The sequence below is a fragment of the Alosa sapidissima genome, chromosome 9, assembly GCF_018492685.1.
Source record: "Alosa sapidissima isolate fAloSap1 chromosome 9, fAloSap1.pri, whole genome shotgun sequence".
NCBI classification, from domain to species: Eukaryota; Metazoa; Chordata; class Actinopteri; order Clupeiformes; family Clupeidae; genus Alosa; species Alosa sapidissima.
Window position 1 is genome coordinate 7482428 of NC_055965.1, and position 18968 is coordinate 7501395.

Below are 18968 nucleotides of genomic sequence, written 5' to 3' on the forward strand. Positions count from 1 at the left end.
GCATAAATACATTTTTTTTCTTCCTAAATGGTTCTGAGGGCTTTGGCGGCTACTTCTCTAAAACGCTGGGTAAGATCTGATCTGTAAAATACAATCACAAGGTAGTACAGCACTTTGGAAAGTTACACACACCTCGACTCCACTCTCTTGGCTCGTCAGTCCGAGGTTCTGGTCAGTTTTTAGCTCTTTTGAGACGATATCGGCCTCCTGTTTTTTTCTCTCTCTCTCTCTCTCTCTCTCTCTCTCTCACACACAGTTCACAAAGGCAGCGTAAAAAAACCCAAAACCAAACTCTTACACAATGCATGGCTGTGTTTTGGATGAAGTATAACATAAACGGACACAGGAAGAACGTTGCGGTCAGTTGTCGAAGTCCAAATCTTGTCAAACTGAAAGTGCCTGTCCTCTCCTGAGCACTCTTTCTTTCTTACTTTCTTTCTTTCTCTCACTCGCTCTCCATCTCCATCTGTCACTTTCAGTCGATCGTGGCGTCCCTTCTGCGATGCGGAGGAGGAGGACAGCCTGGCGCTCTGCTTCAGGTCCAGCTCAACTCTTGTCCTTATGCGGGCTGCCACCCTTGGGCCCCTCGCTCTTGTGACTCAGTCTCTTCAACACCTTCATGGGCTTAAACTTTGCTCCTTTCTTCTTCGGCTCGTCTCCCTCTTTGTGGAAATCTGAGAGGGCATAGGAAGGAGAAGTGTTGGGACAAGCACCGAAGACAAATCAGGCAAATCAGGAAGGGCAATGATCTCCAAAGGGAGAACCCAATCGTGTCCTCCTGGTTGGCTCACCTTTTCTTTTCAACATGGCTGCCAACAGCTTATCTTCCTCTTCCTCCCTATGAAACAGAAGTCAAGTGGAGACAATCACCACCAATGACAATACAGCCCAAGGGTAAGGGCGAGGGTGACCCAAGGGTCATTAGTGCACTGGACATTCAAGCCCTGAAACTACGAAAACTGTGACGGATGCAGCCGTCCAGCAAACATATGGGGCTCAGATGGAAATGACTCGCAGCTAACATGAAGTAAAGTAAAGTAAAATACAGTAGAGTCAAGTAAAGTAAAGGCATAGAGAGCTAATAAAGTTAGCAGGCACTTTTATCCAAAGTGACACTGATTTGGGATTCAAACCCAGGCCAACCCCACTGTCAGGCAGCAACAGCACTACTGCCCCAGCATGTCACCACCATGGGCATAAAGCACCTCTTGTCACTCAAGGTTAATTATTTACTGTGGCTGGTTCCTGGACCCTGACTGATAAGGGGGGTTGGTTGGTGTGGAGATGTTGGTGTGGAGCGCTTGATTACCTCTGCCTGTCCTGATCCATGTTGTTAATGATCTGGTTCCTCTGCTCGATGATGGTGACCAGCTCCGCCATCAGCTCCTTCTCACGGTTCTTGTCCTCGTCAGTCCACTCTTTTTCTGGGGGGTGCAAAGGATGTGGTGGTCAGACTAAGGCTATGGTGATGTACTCAAACATGCTCTTTCTGGACTAATGATGTCTAAAAGTCCATGGATTTTTTGTTTTTTTTTTAAATCCCACCTGGCTTGTTAAGGAGACAACGCAGTTCATACTCCACGTCGGCCTGTCTTTCCTCCAGATTCTGCTGTTTGGCCCTGAAAACACACACACACACACACACACACACACACACACACACACTTACTGACTTGCTGCAACACTAAAAATCTCCCAGGCACTCCACAGTAGTGAGACGTTGGCATGTGTATGTGCGTGTGAGGTGAGACGTTGGCATGTGTGTGTGTGTGTGTGTGAGGTGAGATGTGTGTGTATGTGTGTTCGTGTGCAGTTAGACGTTGGCATGCGTGTGTGTGTGAGGTGAGACGTGTGTATGTGAGGTTAGACGTGTGTATGTGTGTGTATGTGTGTGCGCGCGTGTGAGGTCAGACGTGTGTATGTGTGTGTATGTGTGTGCGCGCGTGTGAGGTCAGACGTGTGTACTGTATGTGTGTGTGAGGTTAGATGTTGGCATGTGTGTGTGTGTGTGTGCGCGCGTGTGAGGTCAGACGTGTGTATGTGAGGTTAGACGTGTGTATGTGTGTGTATGTGTGTGCGCGCGTGTGAGGTCAGACGTGTGTATGTGTGTGTGAGGTTAGATGTTGGCATGTGTGTGTGTGTGAGGTGAGACGTGTATATGTGTGTGTGCGTGTGAGGTGAGACGTGTATATGTGTGTGTGCATGTGAGGTGAGGCGTTGGCATGTGTGTGTGTGTGTGTGTGTGTGTGTGTGTGTGTGTGTGTGTGTGTGTGTGAGACGTTTGTATGTGCGTGTGAGGAGACGTTGGCATTTGTGTGTGTGTGTGAGAGGAGACGTTGGCTTGTGTGTGTGCGTGTGAGGTGAGACGTTGGCATGTGTGTGTGTGTGTGTGAGACGTTTGTATGTGCGTGTGAGGAGACATTGGCATTTGTGTGTGTGTGTGAGAGGAGACGTTGGCTTGTGTGTGTGCATGTGAGGTGAGACGTTGGCATGTGTGTGTGTGTGTGTGAGACGTTTGTATGTGCGTGTGAGAGGAGACGTTGGCATGTGTGTGTGCGTGTGAGGTGAGACGTTGGCATGTGTGTGTGCGTGTGCATGTGAGGTGAGACATTGGCATGTGTGTGTGTGTGTGAGGTGAGACGTTGGCATGTGTGTGTGCGTGTGCATGTGAGGTGAGACATTGGCATGTGTGTGTGTGTGTGAGGTGAGACGTTGGCATGTGTGTGTGCGTGTGAGGTGAGACGTTGACATGTGTGTGTGCGTGTGCATGTGAGGTGAGACATTGGCATGTGTGTGTGTGTGTGAGGTGAGACGTTGGCATGTGTGTGTGCGTGTGAGGTGAGACGTTGGCATGTGTGTGTGCGTGTGAGGCGAGACGTTGGCACGTGCGCGTGTGAGGTGGGACGTTGGCATGTGTGTGTGCGTGTGAGGGGCACTACTCACGTGTAGACCAGCTCGGCCTCCCTGCGCACCAGCTGATGTTTCTCATGAATCAGAGTGAACCAGTCCACCAGCAGATGCTCCTCTTCCTCATCTGAAACAATTCATCAGGCAACATCATTCACCATTATAGTACCCACATCTGTTCAACCGAGAGGGTACATTCAGCCCCATCTACAACAAATAAGACCCCACCACACACTTACACATGCTGATGTGAAATTGTCACTCAGTGACAAATTGGGTTTGCATATACATATCTCACAAGGAGGTTTTGGTGGGTTGTATTCACATACAGTTCATTGTTTTCAGACATGTTTCAATACGTTTTAAGAATAACCCTCCCCACTGTTTCCTCTGACAACAACAGGCCCTGCATATTATTAGCAGTCGAAACGTCGAGCCCACACCAGCATCAGGAAGTCGTCTCAACAGGAAAGTAACTACTGGCTATGGCTTGCATCACCGCACGCCCTGCACTCTGCTTAGTTTCTCCAGACGCCCAGCCTCCTCCCCTGCCCTGGTGTGTGTGCTGTTCTCCCCCTGCCCTGGTGTGTGTGCTGTTCTCCTCCTGCCCTGGTGTGTGTGCTATTCTGTGTGTGCTGTGCTGTTCCAGGGCTTAAAGCAATAAAAATGTCTGTGCCTGAAGTTTCAGACATTTATGAGGACGTCATATATACAGTCTCATTGCCTATTTTCAAATCTTGAGCATACCAGCTCACGCCTGAATTCAGGCACGGTGCCTGAACACTTTAAGCCCTGACCGTCTCCTTGTCTCTCTCTATGCTGACCAAGTCACTCTCTCCTACGCCATCATCTCCTTGTCTCTCTCTATGCTGACCAAGTCACTCTCTCCTACGCCATCGTCTCCTTGTCTCTCTCTATGCTGACCAAGTCACTCTCTCCTACGCCATCGTCTCCTTGTCTCTCTCTATTGACCAGTCACTCTGTCCCATGTCCCTGCAACTTCCTCAACATAGAACAGCACAGAGCCTGTGTGGAAGAGTTGATCTGAATTTCAAATGAAGATGGCGGCTGATGATGGAGTGGTGGCGAGCAGTTGCTTGCTATTCTGTATGCATGTCTGCCACTGCATGAATGATGGGGCCTGTTAACACTTCCCTACTGAAGTGTCTTAGTCGTGGGGCTGATATTCGATCACTTCTACCCATCTAGCCAACCTTTCTCCTAACATCAGTTTATCAAACTTCATCTTAAATTCTCCTGGTGTTATTTGTAAAGCCGTGCCTGTCTTGTGTACATGACCTCTACATGACTGTGTATACATGCCTTTATAATATAATTTCATCAAGCCATTCATGATCCAGCCTCTCACACACACACACTCTCTCTCTCTCTCTCTTTTAGCTCGCACACACACACACACACACACACACACACACGCCAGACTTTCCCTCCCCATCTCCCCGTCTCACCGTTGCCGCAGTCGCGGAGTCTCTTCTCCAGCTCCACGCCCCTCTGCTCCAGCTCGTCCAGTTGGCGCTCCAGGTCGCCCATCTCCCCATGGATGTCCTCCACCGGGATGTACTGGTCCGACTGCACCTGGACGCACCCACAGCACACACAACACATCAGCTGTTTGACCCCCTCCAGTCTGTCAATGGTTCATTTCATCAGAATAAACCCTCACCCAGTAATTCTTTAAAAGGTTTTTAAGTCCCGGTCCTGCTCATTGATGGATATTTCTTATGCAGATTTGCACAAGCACAAAGCATTCAATGTGCATTCAATACATCAACCGCATATAAATACATACTATATGCATTCAATACATCATACATAATATACACTATATAGATTCAATATAATGAGCATAATACTCTTTTTTGTTTTGTGTTCTTAACCACATTCCGATCCCATAAAAATGCTACATGAGAGACCTGCGATTCACACCATGTAACATTAACCTTCAAGGACACAAACACACAAATGAATGACCCTTGACCCCTCTGGTCCTCCTGGCTCCTGACCTTGCGTTTGATGAGGGGGAAGCCGTGTCCAGGAGCCGGGGGCCGGGCAGGGCGTGGGCCCTTGGGTGGCCTGGAGGTGGGGGAGGGGTGGGAGGGGGAGGCCTTTCTGTTGAAGGGGTTCTCCTTACAGGTTCGCTGGATGGACAGGTAGCGGAAGGGAGCAGGTGAACAAGAGCAGCAAAAACTTTTATACGAATTACAGTTCAACTGTGTTAACATTCAGAGTTTTTTTGGAGGCTGCCAGTGTGTTTTACATTATAATGCTATCGCTTTTTTTCGACTTCTCAGAAAGAAACACCCTATGTCAAGAGCTTTTTTGACAGCGGATCAATTACAAAACATAGTAGTGAGACCCGTCGTTTCCCATAACAACCAGCAAAAATGGAGAAGTTGCCGGTGGAGAAACTTATTGTGATCGACTCGGAGCACAGTGTGCTAGGATACGACACTTCAACTGTACCACCAATATCCATTCACTGAGTAAATCTAGACATGTCTCGAAAACTTCTGGTCAGTATGTGTGAAAAACTAGCCGACAACACCAACTCTAGATTAGCACAAATGATTATGGTAATCGAAGATGTTTTGCACACTGGCCAGCTTTTCCTGTCACAAAGATGCCAAGTGTGAACACAGCCTTACACAAGTTCATAATCATATATTACACAGAAGCTCATCATATAATGTAAACGATTTAAAAAATATATATATATTCAAATGTTAATTGATCTGAGCTGGGCATCTCCCTGGCTGCCGCTCACCTTGCTGTGTGTGGGGGTATCGGCTGGCGAGGCCCCGGCGGACAGAGAGCCCGTGGAGGTCGTGGGGGGGCGCGGGGGCGGGGGCCTGGGCGCCTTGAGCCCCGCGCTGCGGCTGGTCTGCGGCGTGGCCGGCGCCGAGCTGGTGTTGGTGGGCGGTGCGAGCACGGGCAGCGCGGAGGGGCTCGGGGAGCGACGCTGCTGCAGCTGGGAGTCCGAGGGCGGTGGAGACGGGCCACTGATGGAGGGCTCCGACACGCTCTTGGTGAAGGGGTGCGTACCTGCGGGCTCCTGCGGTCCAGCGGAGGAGGAGGCGGAGGAGGGGGAGGAGGAGGTGGGGGCCGGGGGCTGGGAGGTGGGCTGACCGTGGTCAGAGGAGGACGAGCAGAGGCTCTCTGTGCTCAGGGCTGGGGAGGGAGAGGCAGAGGAGGGCTGAGAGAGGGAGGGAGCTGAGAGGAGGAGGAGCAGGTAGGAGGACAGAAACCCAGATTTTTTTTATAAGGTTCAACAAAAAGAGGAAATGACAACGCAGGACGTGAAGGAAGGTCGGAAAAGAAAGAGCGAATGAAGAGACACAAGCAGGAGAAGAAGACAACAGTTAGATGCATAAGGACCAATGGGGTGACTTGCACAACGGTTATGAGGCTCCACTCATCAGTAACTAACTAGTAACTACCTACAGCAAAAACTCTTACTAATAATCAGTAGGCCAAACTAACTACTAACTAATTAAACTAAAAACTCATGACTATGTCCCTATGCCTGTAGAACGAACCATCTCTGTCACAAGAGTTCGTCCAGTGGGGCTGACTGGGATCATCTCTCAGACTGCAGTCAGCACGTGCGACTGACCTGTAGTGGAGGGCCGTGGGGGTCGGGGGGCCGGCCGCCTCTTTCGGCCACTTCCTGGACTGGCCGAGGGGGCGGGGCTAGTTCGGCAGGGAGGCGTGTCTGTGCCGGAGGCCTCTGCTGCTGCTGCCGCCTGCGTGATGCTGTACCAGGGATGGTTGGCCAACGCCGATGGCGGTGCCAAGCTGTCCGCCAGCTCCTCGGCCAGCTCCTCCTCGTCCTCATCGTCGTCGAAGGGGTTGCTGGACTGGGGGGGCGTGCAGGGCCTCGAGCCCTCACCTTTGAGAGAAGGAACAGGGCCAGTGCGTTGAGATGCACCAAGCCCGGGAGGAGGAGGGGGAGGAGGGGCCGGTTTCTTCTTGGTATCTGACTGGACGAGAGCCAGCCAGGGCGGGTCTTTGGGTTTGGGGGTGTCACTGGATTGGCTGGAGCTGGGATGGGTGAGAGAGACGGGCAGCAGGCATGACCAGATGTATGAGGCTCACAAGAACAAACAAACAAACAAACACAGGCACTCAGACGTACACTGTGACAGATGAATGAGGGGAGTGAGGCCCAAAGGATGCTGGGAATCGGCCCCTCTTACCTTCCAGGGGAGTGTGATCGTTCGCGGGGGACGGGGGCTGATCGCCGGCGATCGTTTGGATCCCCTGGGGAGAGAGAGCAGAGCATGTCACCACCGACTAACGTCCCGACCTTTACCAAACAACAAGGAAATATCTAACCACTCTGAGACTGTACAGATATTGGACAATGTCCAAAGGGTGCTACGGCTGATAACCTGCTTGTTGGTTACACAACCAGTATTGCAATCAGAGTAAAGGTAAGGACATTAAAAAGGCAAAATAAATTACATTCTCTGGTTTGGAATGAGCCATAGCAAAAGCATTTGACGGCACATCAAAAGGCAGTCAAATGCTTGCTATGGCCACAACAATCCTTTCCTATTAGCTGCAGTAGAACTTTTTTCTGATCTGTCAGTCACATTTTTCATTTTAAAGCATTTGACTGCAGTTATGTCTGGCAGCTTCCATACCAAAGAAATGCATCTGTGTATCTGTGTACCTAACATGCTCCTAGTCAAGTTTACCACAGATGAGGAAATGAAAAACAATATCAATAGTTGACGACTGGGTCATAGGAGTTCCAGTTTCTACTGCACTCCTGGTGTCAGCATGGCCACAACTCCCTTCTCTAACATGTGGGCCCCTAGCTGCAGGCTCTGTGTGATGGATGACTACAGAAGTTGGTCAATGACCCTGCTAACCGTTTACTGCTGGACTGGTCACCACCAGATGGATGTTCCTCGGGGCGGGGCGAGGAGGAGGCGTGACCTCGGCTGGCCGTCGTGGGGCAGGCACGGGCTTGCTCTCCGGCACACCTCGGCCCAGTGGAGCATGGGGAGGGGCACCGTTTAACGTGCTCGGTGCTGGCTTCTGCGCATTTTCATCCTGCCCTCTCTTCTCCTCCTCCTCTTCCTCTTCCTCGTCCGTCTCGTCGAAGGGATTGGGTGGAGTGGACGACTTAGGTGGTGCCGTCTCCTCCTTCACGCTGTCGCTCGTTTCTCCTCCCTTCTCGGCCACTCTCTCGGCCACACTCTTTTCTTTCTCGGTCTCTCTCTCCATAGAGTCTGATTTGGTAGCCGGGTCTGGTAAGGCCGTGGCCTGGGGACTAGCAGCGTTCTCAGTGGGCGCTGGTCTGTCCAAGCTCCTCCCTTTGGGTGGAGTTTCAGGCCTTTTAGGACGAATCCTTGCAGGCATTCCCGGCTGTTTGCTAAGATCCGGTCTGCCATTCTGATTGGATGAGGAGGACCTGGCGAAGTGATGTGTGCAGACCAGGGAACCTGCATCACTTCCGGGTTTGTAAGATCCTGGAAGCAAGGTGCTGCTACACTCCTTACATCTGAAAATGCAATCAGAGGTGATAATGCGGTCAGCAGTTCAGCTTTGAAAAACTGTTCTGGAATTCTGGAAAATGGTCATTCATTTCCTAAAATTATCTGAACTGTCTAAAAACAAAAGCAATTTGGCTTAACAAAAAAGACATGCACCGTTAAAGACATACATTTTAAGCATAACAAATAAATGCATGTCTCAGTTCACTGGATTCTGTCTGCTGGGGTGCAGTCTCTGACGGCGATATGGAAAACAGGCCTGGCCATTCACCTGAAGCAGTTCCGGTGGTAGAGCTTGCCGTCGACCAGGAACCTCTGCACCAGGTGCACATGCTTCCCGCAGGCAGCGCAGGTGCTGCTCAGAGTGCTGCGTTTGGGGGCGCCCATCGCGCCCGTCTGCGCAGACGCAGCCACGGGAGACCAGACGGAGGAGGGAGGCGGAGGAGGAGGTGGAGGAGGAGGTGGGGGTGTTTTATGGAAGGGAAGGCGGGGAGATCAAATGGAGAGTCAGGATCAAAAACCGGAACCGATTTGGTAATGTCATATCATTGTTTATTTGTTTATTTGTGAACCCTTTTTTTGGTTTGTTTATCATCTGTTATTGGAAGCTACCGGACATTTCAAGTGTGTTGCCTCCTGGGTTGTGTCGATTCAATACAATGTCATTGGCTTAATAAGAAATATTGCTACTGGGATGACATCCGTCGGAAATTAGCATGAGTTAGCAATTGCCGAGCTGTGCTCATTCGATATGTTTAAAGAGTTAGTAGCACGATTCCAACACATTGAGACTAAACTGTTGCTCTATAGAAAATGGAGGTTAGTTTGGCAGATACAGTTAAAGTGTGGAGATTAGAAAAGTGTGGAGATTAGAAAAGTTAAAAATGGGACTGACCTAACGGATTTGACACCCCCCCTACAGCAACCCCCCCATTCCTACTGTCTAGGCACAGGATCACAGAGAGGAGGGGATATCAGAGACGAGGAGGAGGAAGAGGACGAGGAGGAGGAAGATGAGGAAGAGGAGGAGGAGGAAGAGGAGGGAGGAGAGGGGTGGGTTTCCGTCTAAAGAAGGGGGGAAGAGCCAGAGGACAGGAGAGATGGGGGGGTAAGTGCATGCGGAAGAGAAGACGTAGAGAGAGAGAGAGAGAGAGAGAGAGAGAGAGAGAGAGAGAGAGAGAGAGACAGAATGAGGAGTAGTCTCTTTACAGACTTGAAAAGCGTGACAGAAGTTAGCACCAGAGCATTCACTTCAGACAGATAAGGCCTCAACATGCACAAACTCTAGCTCTCCCTCCCCCGTAGATTGGATATGCATCATGGCCGACACTCCTACGTTAAACTGATCGGAGCTGTGCTGCTCCCTTCCACATGCACCAGTTCATTGCTGGGGACAAGACATCAACACGTTTGAGAGTGACTGAGGCCCCCTTCTAATCAATTCAACACCACCCATGCAAAGTACCCACGGCGACGTGGTCCTGGTTTGCTTCCTTCAATATCCTAGTAGTAGTTCAATAGTACCCACATATAAGCTACGGGTCATTCAAATATCATTCGCTTACACCTATAAGCAATTTGGGTTTCATAAACAGTGCTGACCATGTGGGATTCATTCATACTTAAATAGTGAAATTGCTTATTTATTAGGGTAGTGCAATATTTTTCTGGCAAACAAGCCCAATCCACATCCATGCTGAATGATAGTCCACATTAATTTGTGTTGAGCAATTCAGTGAAATTGTTTTGAACACGTGCAAGGAGATAGTGAGGTCATGTGTGGCCTGGTTGCAAGGGGGGTGCATGTAACAGAATCATCTGCAGGCACAGTTTAGACGACTGGTGTTCTGCTTACCTCAGGCTCTACCACTCTGTCTTCCAGGGGGGCAACCAGTCTCTTCAGAGCTGGTTCTATTTGGCCTGTACCACTGGGTCTCTTCATGCAGGGGGGATTGGCTGGAGACATAATCAGGGATAGGTGTGATTTCTCAAGAGCACTTTAAGTAACCTTATGCAAGATCTGACAAGTGTCCCCACACACCCCATATATATTACCTTTTTAATTACTACTTCTCATTTATTCTTTAAAGTTGAGCTGGTTCTTAAGCAAAATATTCATTCCTTTTATAAGTACATGACAATAAACTACTTGAACTTGTGTACTGACAAAGTAGACGAGGAGTGACACCATGTATTGCCAACATATGCTTCATTAAAGGATGTGACAGTTTAGTCCATTTGTTAGGATAGGCAAGTTAGGCCACTTGGTGGGAAAAACAGACTGGCTGACTAACAGGCAGGACTTCAGTGATGTCACTACCTGTGGATAATTGTTTAAAGCAATGGTTCGGAGTAATTTCACCCTAGGGTCCTTTGCACCATGACCCCGAGCCAAACACCCTCCCAGAACCTTTTTTCCCTTGGTCGAACCCTGGTCGAGTAGCACTGTCAGAAACTAATGACGTTCTGCAGTCGTAATGGAACCAATTTTTATCTCGTAAATTACCCCACTAATAATGCCCTGAATGGTACCAAACTTCTACAGTAGTACAACTATGACCTTTAGTCCAATAACGAGGCATTAGAAAGTTTGTAAGTGCACCAGGAGTTTTAAGGAGTTTATTTAAATAACACTTACCTCTGCATCTGCTACTATACCGCTGCGTCGACCTTTCTTCTGTGATTTGGGAAAAGCCCGTAAAAAGTCCTGGCAGGAAGCGATTACATCAACGTTTTTTGGTATATCCAGTTTTTAATATTTTTTTCCGAAGTGTTTACAACTTAGTGTTAACTAATAATTGTTGCAAACTGGACTACGAACAATATATTAGTGCATTCCTGGATCTACACCCTTATGCATGCTTCCTGCCAGGACTTTTACGGGCTTTTCCCAAATCACGGAAGAAACGTCGACGCAGTGTGGTGCAAAGGACCCTAGGGTGAAATTACTCCGAACCATCGCTTTGTTTAAAAGACCTGCCCTGGCCTTCCCGGCTCACAATTAGGACCCGCTCAGCTGGAGCTGTGGCCCATTTCCCTTCAACTTAGTTACCCTTTGTGGGTCTCCGAAACCTGTGCCATTCAAGAGTAACCTATCGTTTGGACAACCACCACCAAAGAAAGAAAAATAAAGCTGAACTATAAACAATAAAAGATTCACTAAGCCCCACCAAGCTCTTACAGGTAGGGCTCCCCTCACTAAGCCCCACCAAGCTCTTACAGGTAGGGTTCCCCTCACTAAGCCCCACCAAGCTCTTACAGGTAGGGCTCCCCTCACTAAGCCCCACCAAGCTCTTACAGGTACACACTCATCCACGGACACTTAAGACCTACTTCCAAACCACCGCCATCACATAGGGCAAGTGCATTAGGCTTAGAGGATAGGGCTCTCCTTTATTTAATTAAATTTGCGGATCGCACCCTTTTAGTTCGTAACACATTCTTGTGTGTCGGTGGCGCTCACCGTGAGACTTGTTGGTGAAGAAGTTGTAATACTGAGAGACGTATGTGATGATGCTCAACCGGTCAGGCACTTTCATGGACACCATGTCCTCAGCGTCCAGCAAAGCTGGGATGCCAAGCTCGGACTCTGCCACCTCAAATGCCTGGTGGGGGGAAATGGTAGGATTAGATACAGGCAGATCAGTAGACAAGGATTTTATCAGTGATTTATTTTCCACCGAGCTAATCATTATGGTTGTGAACTAGGCTGTTAAGGAAAAGTCAAACATCACTTGATAGTCAATAGATATTATAAGAGAGGAGACAACTCACTATGGGAAAAATGAGAGAGTGAATCTGTAATATAATAGAAGATCTGTATCTGCAAGTCTTGTTCTCTATTAATGAAGAGCCAATCAGATTGTCAGAAAATGCATTACTAACCCTTTGCCTGAGGGTTACCTGAGCAACAGAGACGCACAGATATCTGATATCACAGATATCTTTACACAGATAGACTGTAGAGTATTAGAGGTTTATGAATTATTTTAGATGACTTCAAATAGCAACTTTAATGGCCCTAATGCACGACTGTTATGTTCCCAGTCCATTAGCATAATCTCATGCAAGTACAAAAACTCCAAAATCCAAAAAGGTCCAAGCAGCCGCTGGACTTGAGTGGACCTCACAGGTTAACATGATCACTCCGGCACTGAGCAATTGCCTTGCAATGCAGACTCATGTGATGACTGTCTCTCTATTGTCCTCTCTGGATGAAACTGGAGAGCAAGAGAATGGGGAGGAACCACAACTCACAGAGACAAACACAAGTTGGCCTTTGTACTCTGTGTGTGTGTGTGTGTGAGAGTGTGTGTGTGTGTGTCTTCTTGTACTTCAATGCATCGCTGCTTGATCTAGGCTGATGTGGCTGGAGAGCCGCCAATCTCTCGGATGAAAATGCCTCTGAGAGCACTTCTGATGTGGCCCGCCGACATGTGGAGTCCTTACTTATTGGACTGTAATTCAAATGATTCAAAGGATGGCGTACAAACTAATGCAGCTGTGGGCCTTCTATCCTGTTCCAAGAAACAGCTGATAACCGGGGACACTGATGATGGCTTTTATGGTCATGGAGCAGTGATAATGAAGTAGTCTAGATGCTTCACAGGAAAGAAATGTAGACATTTTCTTCCAACAAGTCTGAAGTGCAACTTTACAGGTGCAGTCAGCGATTGGGCAGGAAGTCGCGTTTGTTTATGTTTATAATTTGTATTTAAATTCGTTAGCAGACGCTTTTATCCAAAACAGCGTACATTATCTTTTAACCAAGGACCAAACAAAACACACCAGAGACATTTAAATGTTACTAAACTATTTTAATATTTGTAGCATCTCCTCCCCATTCACTTGAAAATAACCCCTTTCTCTTTCAGGATATTAAACTTTACTCTAATGTTTATTTATTATTTTAATTCATTCATTTATTCTTAACTCTTTGTGTAAGTTGTGCTACAAATCAGTAAATATTTCCTAAAATATGTTCAAGCCAAAGAAAGCCATAGTTGTTCAATTCACCACTCTGAAACTAAACTAGCTTTCTGTGACTACTGAGAAATGTTCTGATGAAAGTAACTCACATGGGCCATACCGCACCCAGAGATTTACACACAAGACAATGGAAAAAGATCATTCTAATGGAATCTGTTGCAAAAAGCTACAAAACCCTTCTCTCCCTCAAAACGTTTATTTTAGATTGCAAATGATGTCAAATTGTACAAATCGTACACACGCACACACACACACACACACAGCAGATCATGAATCATCAACTCTGACCGTATGTGACATGTCACACCTGACAACTAACTGTTGTTGCTTCATGTTCTCTGACTCACACACACAAGCTCCAAAGACATGAGGTAGTCAAACTGGGGCATACTCAGACCTTACAGGGAGCCTCTAATTACAGCACTGAAACGTGAGGTCACTAGTAGCGGGCACACGCACACACACACCCAATGTCTCACTGTGTCATCAGCTACACCAGACTCCTCAGACGGAGCACCTAGACCTGCGGGAGTGCATGACTCACCAGGCGGTTGTTCTCGTAGACATTTTCTTTGGAGAGGGAGTCGAAGTCACTAGAAGGAAGAGAGCAAACAGGAGTGAGGGAGACAGAAATACATCAAGGATTTACATCAACATTTGTACCGCATTAGGTTCAACTGCTGGACCACATTATTACACTCAGACTCTGACATGCTGCAGGACTGAATCTGCGCTTCATCAAGAGGATTAAAATGTACATCTATCAGAGAACATTATATTAAACAAAGCCAATCCCCTGACCTCACCAACTGAGCCTCAATACGCAGTCTATAATTAATGAAGTTACACATTCTCAGGACCATGAATATCAGACTGACTGCTTTAGTATTTCATTTTTGTATCTAAATAATATTCTACAGCAGGATCCAAAAATATTATGGGCCCAGAGGCAACATTATCATGTCACTTGAATCTGGCATAGGCCTATAGCTATAGGACACAAGCAATCTGCCAAAATGGGTCGATTCTCCATCTTACTTATACTGCACAAAGTACAACATTATTTCACTGTCAATTGTCAATTTGAAACTTCGAAGTGCTTCGAGGCTTGCAAAAGCTGTTTATTTAAAAATAGCTTCAAGGCAAAACATGTTTATTCTGAAGGGTCATCAACATTTGAAGAAAAAGACCACATTAATCACAACCCACTGCAGCGGGTCTATGAGCTGAACACACACAAGATGGTCCTTTCTGTGACCACGCCTGTCCTCTCCACAGCCCGGAGATGGAAATCTTACGGACATTTCTCCTTCAAACAAATACAGTCATTCATTCGTTCATGCATTGACACAGCATGAGAGAGGGAGAGGGAAATCCGACCCACAGAACAGAGGCTCTGGGCTGCTGTTGTGTGGGCCCACACGAGGCTCCGCTGGCTCCTGCCTGGAACAAAGCGTCCTCTGTTGGCCGCGGCTAATCTAACTCCCGTGTCTGCAAATGCACTTAGCTAAACCTGGCTAAATGCGGACAGGTCGCACAGTCGGCCGGCCCGCATAACAACACCTTGCTGGGGTGAAAGGTGGGGGGGAAAACAAACATGGCTGCTACCCTCACCGTTCATTGAACAACACATAAACCTCCTCCTCGTCCACCCGTTTGCTGTGCCCTTGGTGGTTGTGAGCGACTGTCGCACTGCTGAAGGACAGACAGGGGCTCAGCAGTCAGTGAAAAGCGGCGAGCGTGAAGTCGCAAGATCACAGAGAAGTCCGACTGCAGTGCAGAGACAGTGAAGAGTTTGAGGGTATGTGTGAGTGTTTGTGTGTGTGTGTGTGTGAGTGGGGTGGGGGGTGTTATAGGAGGGGTGGGGTGAAACTGGAACTGGGACAGCGCCCGACAGGCCCCTGGCTTCACGCGTCAGCTGTTCTCTGTGCTCAGCGCTGCCAGCCTCGTCCAGCAGCCGCAGCAGCAGCCGCCGCCACATGATTTAAAGCGGAGCAGCCTGGCGCCATGACACTGCGCGTTTGGGGAAGAGAGATGGTGCGGTTGATGATAATGCCGCAGCCCAGCAGCAAATACGACTGGCTCTGCTCTCAGCCCTCTGCTGTGCACATAACACATTTTGCAATTGTGGCTACACACAAATCAGCAGTAAAGGAAAGTGTGTAGGCAGAGAAGGAGTGAAAAAAGGAGAAGTGGAGACATGTGAAGAAAAGGAGGACGACATCTAGCCTTACAACTGAGGATGAGAAACAGTCACTAGAAGTAGACTGCTTAAAAAGGTGAACAGAAAGGCTGGATAAGGAAACAGTGAGAGCCCTGAATGAGAGCGAGAGTGAGAACAAGAGAGAGAGAGTGCACGTGAGGTTATGAACTCACATGCAGTGAAGACCAAACAAAAACCCTTCAGGTCCATCATACACAATTGATGTGTTTAGGCTGTACTGTAGGCTAATAGCTGGCATAACACAACGTCATATGCAAGAGGTTATTCCATTCTCACACTCTACAGTCATGGTTCATTTAATGACACTCGATATTAGGAGAGTACAAGCTAAGCATCCTTGTGGAGTTGTTTAAACTGGGGTGGAATTTCAGTAAATCCTGACCACTGCAATGTCGTACTGACCAGATGAATGTCAACAGGCACAAGTTACGTGCCAGAAACCATTCCATCCCCTGCATACGAAAAGCATTAATTCCTAATGGCATTTGATTTCTCAGAGTACTACAGTACAAGTTCAGTCGGACGTGATGCCACTAAGTGCTGGGTGGGTGCAGTGCAGTGCTCTGTGTGGTGCAGGGTAGAGCAGGGCATGGAGCCAAATGTAAAGTGACAGGCAGAGGCCCTGGCCGTGGATTAGCCTGACAAACTGTCTGTCCAGATCAGTCTTAGGGGACAAGGCCTACCCAAGTCCCAATTTCACATAGAATGATATGGTGTGTGTGTGTGGCTTAGTTGACTTATTTACATACTCCAGCGTGTCACAAAGATCTACAGGTAAAAATACAAAAGCAGTGTATCTGTGGACTCTACACTTAAACATCAACTCATAGGCAGAGAGGTGATCATACACTTTAGACTACAGATTCAATATAAAAATGTTGCCAAAGTGAACAACACTCAAAAATATATATTGAAAACTAAGAACATGGCAGTGAATTGCCTGGCAGAAATCCTCTCATCACATCTCTTGGTCTGGTGTCCAATCTTGGCTGTACTGTCCTGTTGATACAGCAACTCTGTGGCCTTGATGTAAGAGGCTGTCTAACTGCCGCAGTCTGGGACGGCTGGGGCTAGTTGAGTACACTGTGCGCTGGCGGTGTTGTTACAGTAGGGCCGCGGACATCACAGAAGATTATACACGGTACATTGAGCTTTCCGCCTTGCCATTAGGAACGAGCGGACGCAGGGACCTCAACTTCAGTTCACTAGCTCAAGGCTGGCTAACAAGGCCCTTTGGACTGGACTGCTGTTCCGTTATAGAGGTTAGCAGACTATTTGGGACGCCAAAATGAGAAGCAAACCGTCTTCCATTTAAGCTCATTTGGAACTCACATTATGAGCGCAGCATACGACACAACTGTTTTCAGACAATGCTTGCGCCAAGACACCCAAATATAGTGACTTATGCGGCCATGTGGTGTCAAGTTTAAAACAACTCTCTCATCCCAAAGTTTACATTGAACCAGCCCAGCCGACAGGTCACACGATTTAGTGAGCTAATCCTGTAGACATCTTGAGAACAGCCAATGCTTTGCCAACAGGTTCACCAAACTAAATACTTATCTTATCGCAATGTGTCTGTTTACTGGCCATGTGAGGATTAACCTTAACTTTACGTAAGAGGAGATATCTGCGCACAACACAGTTGCGCACAACACAGAAACGTTACACATTTAGGCCAAGACTTATAGGCCTATGGTAGGGGCTGGCACTACTAAACATTCTCGATTCATCAAGAAAACAATGTGCCCAGACATAGACATACCATACCACAAGACCATACCAATCATAGTCTGCCATAACAGCAAGACTATGATTGGTATGGTCTTGGATGAGTCAGTCGGATCAGACATCACACTGGCCTGGGCAGGCTATGTCCACGCTTCCACTGATTTATAAGAAATGACATAGAACTTTTTTTTTACATTCACAGCACATATTCATCTTTCTCTTTCCACAGTCACTGTACATAACATTACACCATGAGTTTGCGGTCTCCCCACCTGAATGTCGACATGGACGAGGTGGTGTGATTCACACCTGTACCACGTCATTCACAGCACTGTGCCCATCATCCCCAATCAGCCTCGACCCCGCAATGTGTCAACCATCATTCTGACAGCTTTAGGCATAGCTGCTATGCTAAACATGTTTAATATTTTAAACACAATATTTCACACACTTACATCAAATCCGGTCTGTGTCTGTGGATGATGGCACAAAACGCCAGGCCATCTCTGAAGGACGTTGTCATATCCCTTACGTCCACATCGTTGTAACCCTCGCATTGTATCCTACACCACTCTTGAAGAGCTTTAAGCGACCCCATTATTAAAAATGCACATACAAAGAAAAAAGAAAGGTCTGTCTTGCGGTGCCGAACGATCCAGATATTTCAGCAAGGGCAAAATCAAAGTTAGCGAGCCTTGTCTCAGTTAGTCTAAGCGGGGTGGTGAGCCAACACCCGATATCACTCCCAGGACTTCACACAAGGTTGGGTAGCTTGCTAAACAACTAGCTGGTCGGTCGACAAAATGCAGGTCACAAAATCATATTCGCTCATGCAATACGGAGACAGTCATTTACGTCGGAAACGTCCATCCAAAAAACATGATATGTATTCAAAAGAAAGAAACAGCTCATTCTTGCTGCCATGCCATCCAGCATCGAACATTTCTTGCTCAGGCGTTTACAGATTCAGCTAACACAATGTAACGTTGACTTGGACTGGCCAACCCAGCCAAACAGCCATGGATGCGTCAATTCAAACGTTCAGCAAAAACAAATTAAAAAGTTTCAGACTGCAGAACGCAAAGCCCAAAACATAACATAAGCACAGAGTTATGTTACAGCGACATACATGCAGTTGCCTTTGTTGTAAATGCCTGTACTCTTCTGTGAACAACTTCAGCCAAACTCATTGCAAGGAAACAACGTCAATTTCTTAGCTTGCTAGCGCTAGCTGTGTTAGCTCGACGAAAGCCTGGTTAAAATCGACTTGGTTAGGTTCCAAATACAGTTAGTCCAATCCGTCAGTCTGTCATCCTTCAAGCAGTCATGAGCAGAATAAATCTTTGTCCCACACCATGGATACCTCCACCTGGTTGTCTTCTGTTCTGAGGAACATTCATTGAGACCTAACGTTACAGAGCACAGCAGCCTAGTAATCACCGTGCTGCCTTGGCTGCCGTGCAATGAATCATGACTGGCCGGCTGAACTCGCGCTCAGCCCATCACGGCAGTCATTTGTATAACCACAAGGGGATTATGCATTTGAGTTGCTGCTGTAGACTTTCTGAAGCTAAACTGTAGACTCTTTCTAA

At 47.6% G+C, this 18968-nt stretch overlaps 1 protein-coding gene across 3 annotated transcripts; it reads right to left on the bottom strand.

Annotated features, from left to right (window-relative positions):
• Positions 1-224: 224 nt before the first annotated feature.
• Positions 225-18875, bottom strand: micall1a (MICAL-like 1a). Of its 3 annotated transcripts, none has more exons than XM_042103058.1 (17): positions 18731-18875; positions 17832-17958; positions 13966-14014; positions 11896-12037; positions 10288-10388; positions 8704-8828; positions 7806-8440; positions 7125-7188; positions 6542-6969; positions 5693-6096; positions 4932-5066; positions 4377-4503; positions 2944-3034; positions 1546-1619; positions 1310-1424; positions 792-838; positions 225-674 (listed from the first exon to the last, which is right to left on the bottom strand). In XM_042103058.1, exons 1-17 carry the CDS (start codon positions 18774-18776, stop codon positions 547-549), a joined length of 2838 nt encoding a protein of 945 aa, XP_041958992.1. In that variant the 5' UTR covers positions 18777-18875; the 3' UTR covers positions 225-546. The 3 variants fall into 3 exon arrangements, with proteins under 3 accessions (XP_041958992.1, XP_041958990.1, XP_041958993.1); XM_042103056.1 differs by having other exon boundaries at positions 5693-6138; XM_042103059.1 differs by lacking the exons at positions 17832-17958; positions 18731-18875 and adding an exon at positions 15036-15306 and having other exon boundaries at positions 5693-6138.
• Positions 18876-18968: the final 93 nt, after the last annotated feature.